The 6,000-nt window shown below is 33.9% G+C and overlaps 1 protein-coding gene across 2 annotated transcripts in view; it reads right to left on the reverse strand.

Moving 5' to 3' along the window:
* The window catches only part of Cep164 (centrosomal protein 164), a 185,226-nt gene extending 179,573 nt beyond the window's left edge, over positions 1-5,653 (reverse strand). For both annotated transcript variants that reach the window (XM_081771615.1, XM_081771614.1), the window contains exon 1: positions 5,385-5,653. In XM_081771615.1, the coding sequence (XP_081627741.1) occupies positions 5,385-5,460 (76 nt within the window). In that variant the 5' untranslated portion in view covers positions 5,461-5,653. The remainder of the gene's footprint in view (positions 1-5,384) is intronic.
* Positions 5,654-6,000: the final 347 nt, after the last annotated feature.

Genomic DNA, 6,000 nt, shown 5'->3' on the forward strand with positions numbered 1-6,000 from the left:
CACATAAATTTTATCTCCTATAGCCCCAATGGTCAAAGGGAATTTAATCCTGTCACCCAACCAAAGAAACACATACAAACAATATACGAATATTGTTGCTGAAAACTAAAATATCTCCCGGCACGCAGGATGACTGAATTCTACGGCCTCTCAGTTGTAAAGTGTTTACATGAGGAAAGAAAAGTTCTTCATTAGACCCCAGATCATGAGAGTTTGTATGGAAACATCGTGCTCATGACTTTCTCAGTATTCCCCTCATCCTCCTATTTTTATTTTATTTCATAATCATTTACACGTATTATCTATGCTATAGGGTACAAGTGACATGTTAACTAAACGTTTTATGTCATTGTCATCAGTGCCGCTTTCTGACTTTTGAAAAATTATTTCAAATACCTATAATATGTGGAACAAATGGAGAAGGTACAGACATTTTACGGGAATAGCACCAACAAGTAGAAATATTAAGAAAATAGCAACACAAAGCACAAAACAGTAAGTGTAAAGACTAGTGTGGCTACGAATCACAAGAAAACTAATGAAACTGTACACAAAAAATCTCCACACAAAGCTCATTTGCGACTTTTGTGACGTTAGTATGCACACAATAAGATTTCTTTCCTTTTTCTTTTTACTTAAAAAAAAAAAGTCATGAATGACTTCTCTAGTTAAGGATGGATATACATGCAACAACATGCTGTTCATAATTATAAACATATAATTCTATTGTATCTCTCTTTATTTACAGTATTCAAAATGCATCATTTGATTCACTAATATGTTGTACGTTTCAACCGAACATATTTTACATATTCACCGAATGGATACATCTTGACTTTTGTACTCATTACTATACCGAAATCATAGGTAAAAAATGTATCCATTTCACTAAGAGCAGAAAGTGAGTAAATAAAATATGTTTGTTTAGGTTTTAAGGACTCTTTTCAGCGCCCGGGTCATATAAGAAAGGAATATAGTTTAACATTCGATCTAAACCACATATAATTTATCAGAGAATCGATAGTTGAAATACTAATTCAAGAAGCCCCATCATCATTAGATACTTTAGAGCCCCATCAAATATTTATTTATTTATTGTGTTGGATGAGAAAAATAGAATTAATATTTATTTATTGTATAGAACAATGTCAGTCAATCATTCGTTTCCTTTATATTATACTCTTATTTAATTGGAAGAGTAAATTACAGCTCCAATGCAGTGATACCTACGATGTTTGTCATGGGTCTGCAACACTAGCATAGCTACCACTCAGATAGTGTGATATTGTATGTTAAAACAAAAAGGTATGCCTCAAAAACGTGACAAAATAACCCTTGCGCCGCACCAGATGCTTTTACTCTGATTACTCTAGCAATGCTGAAAATAATTTTATCACATCAAAAGGTGCATTATTCTCTACTATGAAAATGTCGATGTAGGAAAACGAAAATTATAAGCATCGCAAAATAAGTCTCGCTGAATTCAATTACAAAATAATTGGAAGAATCTAAAGGTCCTCTGGAAAAAAAGCTTGTTTTCTTTCTATGCGTTGTGAATGTTAATGTAATACTCTTTCTAAAAATTGTATTTAATTCGTTCTGCCTTCATGGACAATGGGTCAAAAGGTTTCTTTGTATATAGATATTTCTAGTACGTAATATAACTCATACGCTCGAACAACTCTTGTGGGAAGACTCCTGCCACTCCAACATTCTATTCCATTACTAACTGTGTAGACGAAGCAGAGCTAAAGAAAATAGTACATACGCTAAGAAACGCCGTCTTTTAATTCTTAGATGCGATTCGTATAGACACAGTTTTGAAAGGGTTACTATTTCTTTCTGTTTCTACCTCTTCAAGCACAAACATGAACTTTTAAGGCTAAAAGTGTTTTATAGACTTTGCTCCAAAATATATATTAACTTAATATAAGCTAATGGAATGTTTTTTTTTTTTCTTTCTTTCTTAAATGATACCGAAGAATACTAATCGTACTGCGTTAAAAGAGATAATGTTTCAGTTAAGTACAAATAACTTTACCCCGAATTTAAAAATTTCTTCCGTAATATGGACTTCGACCAAGTGTTTCAAATCGGATTTATTCCAGCTTTGAACAATATACAGAGAAAAGAATATATGATGTATTACTTATAATGTCGCACACAAGCGGAACTGAGCTACATTCAATGTTCAAATTTAAGCTCTTAATAACCCCTACAATTCCTGTTTTTGAAAAAATATATGTTAGAAACGAAAAGCTATTGTAGTGAAATCACTTTTACATTTTCATTTTTATCTGTTCCAAACAATAAACAGAAAAGAAATATGAATGTGGTAAGATGAAGCTACGGACAAAGTGAAAACTATGATAGTAATAGAATTTTTTATCAGCAGAAAACTGTGCAATAATAATGCACAATATATCACAAAATTTACGTAAGTTCTTACGTTTTTGTGTATTTCCTGTAGTCACGTAAAAAAAAGCTTCAGTTGTTATAACGATGACTTTTAGAAATACGTAATTTTCTTTCAGTTTTCATTCCACCAAAAGATAAGCTAAGGGCACGAGGGTTTAGTAGAGGAACGCTTACGTTTAATGCGAGGGGTCCGTGATCACCGGCCACGCGAGTTTGTAATGCACAATATCGTGTCTATAGATTTTACGGGGTTCTCCCTTTTTCCTCCTACATTCTCATTCTGCCAATATGTTCATAATCATGCACATTTATTGAATATACATCTCATTTACCCTACAGGACAAATTGTGAGACCTAAAACTAGAAATTTATATTAATTTCAAGAGTCAAAAACACAAACTAAGCAAATCTAAAAAATAAAATCTTTAGTCCCACAATTAAGCCTTAGGCTAGATGAGAAGGATTATTAATGAAAGAATTGGCACAATGAGAATGAGAGAAGGAACGAGAGAACCTCGAGAAAATCCACAGACACAATATTTTCCATTACAAACTCATACAGCCTCATATGCGGAGCCAGGATTTTGGTAATGTGGGTGCAGGCTAGGATGGGACAAAACACCCTAACATTGTTGACAAAATGCTCTGCACTATTGAGCCTTAAGATCTCAAAAATAATTCCTAAGTTTTACTTTAAAAAAAAAACAAAAAAAAAATGTATGATAGCAAGTAACTTATGAGAGACTTAAGAAGTCACTCAAATATATACAAACATAGGAAACAAGAAATATACAAAATAGAAAGGATTATTGTAGGAAATCTGAAAATCGAAGTTAATGTCGGTGCAGCTGCACCCGATGTGGCGCCGCCTATATACAGCCTAGGACCAAACACAGGACACTTCGCCCTAGAGATGAGTGCTCTACCGTTGAGCTGCCGTGCCTCCCCTTCCCCTAATTCAAATGTTATTTCACACAATATCAAAAGTAAGTTGGCAGCCCTATCATAAGCAAACAACAAGCTCTCCCCGCTGGCCTACCGCTCAATGCATTTATTTTTGGTACACGTGATCTCGGGTTTGATTCACGGTGGGAGTAATATATATATATATATATATATATATATATATATATATATATATATATATATATATATATATATATATATATATATATATATATATATATATATGTAAATAAATGTTTAGACTCATTAAAGATAGAAAGATATATGTATATGTCAGTGGTGCCCACCCCCCTTATGTCCATGACGCATCCCCCAATTGTCTACCCGTAAGTGTTCATCCATGAAAAAGATCTTCTTTTCGATTAATTTTTACACTCCCTGAAACATATTTATACAGATTTTTACCCTCCCCCCAATATTTCAATGACGCACTTTGCGTCACAGCCCCCCCTTGTGGGCACCCCTGTATATGTCATCTTCTTTCTTTGATCATACGTCTCCTTCAGCCTATAAGGAATAATCGTTAAACTCCAAGAAAAACAACTTAAATTTCATCAAATTACAATTTGGTGCAAGAATTTGTTTCATTTATCATAATTTTATGCAGATTAACGTGTCATAATTTATCATTTATGTTCCGGTGTCGTAAACATTTCGTTGCGCAGGGAAAGCACTGGGTATTGTAGGTCTCTCAAGAAAAAAAAATACAAGAGAAATCTCTCGGGTGTCATCTTTAAATATAATTTCAGTACATCAAAAATCACACTACCCAACACGTGTGAGGATGAGTTACACCTGCGGTAGTTTTTTTTTCTTTTCTTTTTGCTGGAACATTGTTGCCAGCATGCGCTATTATATTTTTTTTAAAAAACGTGTTTTTTCTGAATACGTAAAAGATAAAAGCATTTACAACTGTCAACGCTGCAAAACAACATGCAGTTTTTGTCCTATCCGATGAATATTGATGCGTACTAAACATTTACATTAAGAATTACCGCGATTATTTTTTTTCTGTTCCTCGCAATCGCAATTGATTATAAGCAATTTGCAAATTTTTAAATTACACTTCTGGTCATTTAAACAATTACTAAAATTTAACGTTTTGATGTTTCTAATTGGTTTTATTCTCAAAATAATTATCTCCATAGACAACACTAACTTTTGTCACAAAAATCATGTCTCTTATCATTTTTACTTTAAAAAATACACTTCATCAAAGTTTGGGTTGCATTTCTTTTGGGGCACTCTCTACAATACATTACGAGCCACAAAGTGAACAGCGCAAGAGAGCATATTTTGTTTCAAAAATCGAAGGGTTTTAATCACTTCTCGAACGAAATATTCAACTGCAAGTCGATTTTAATGACTGAAAAATTACTAAATAAAGGGTAGGTACTATTACATAATAAAAATAAGTCATTTTGCCAACAATCTGGAAATGCAAAACTAGAGTGGAAAGAATAACACGACTTTAAATCTACGCTAACATGAAAATGAAATTAATGATATTGGAGCAAATGGTGAAATGGGAAAAACAATACAATCCTGAGAAAATGCATCAATATCACAAACTTACATGGGCTCAGAACGAACGATCGTTTTGAAACAGAAAGGAATTTACATTCCGTCATCATACAAACACGCAGATTTTACGTAATTAATTGTGTTTATTTCGAATAGACATATTTCAAGAGAGATTAAACCAATCACAAAAGAAGAAATAATAATTGAAAAATGTCCGGCTGCTCATTATATTTGAAGCTTGCTAATGACGTACTGGACCTAACGCTTGATGCAAGTAAACGTCAACAACGTTTCAAAAATTCCGCTTCTCCCACACAAAGCCGAATTCGTTTCCCAATTACCTAAATCTGAATGTGCATATTTGGTACATATGAATCTATCCATTTCACAACGTATGCTTGTTTTGATGTATTGATTGAAATATTTACATACAACAGAAGCTCTATTCGAAATAAGTAAACAAAAATTGCACTCACCCTCTTCTGATGGAACACTGTTTTCATCGAAGATCTCATTGCAGACGATAGTCCGAGCAGTGGGAGAGCAACTCATCTTGACGCTTCATTTCTACAGATTATTCAACATCCAAAATATAAAACAAAACATTATTACTTTACTTTCTGAAACGATGGTTATTTACAGTTCGTGAAATTAAAACTGTAGGATATATAAATATAAAATGAAATTTCACACCACTGCAGTTAGCATTCACTCAACGACAGTTTCAGTGCGCTACTCGCTATGCCGCCACCTGCTCGCCAGTAGTACCAGATCCAGATCCGAATTTGTTTTGAATGAAGTACCCAATTCCCTAAAGTTGCTCGATTACTTGTTAGAGCCCGTTTGGCGAGTCTCTGCCGCGCTCTAGAGACCAGATTTTGTTCTGTCACGCCTCTTTGTTTAATATTTCTAGCCTCCCGCACTTCTCTGTTCTCTCCTCTTTTCTCTTGTTCCCACAATATTCATTTGAATCCGCGACACGCTGGTGAAATCATAATTTAAATATGCAGTGACAGCTACAGCACTCTCGCGCCCACAGTCACGTGGAATGATTATGTCACAATCTCCAATGAACATTGTGATTATTAAGAT

Source organism: Thermobia domestica, chromosome 9 (assembly GCF_964235325.1).
Source record: "Thermobia domestica chromosome 9, izTheDome1.hap1.1, whole genome shotgun sequence".
NCBI lineage: Eukaryota > Metazoa > Arthropoda > Insecta > Zygentoma > Lepismatidae > Thermobia > Thermobia domestica.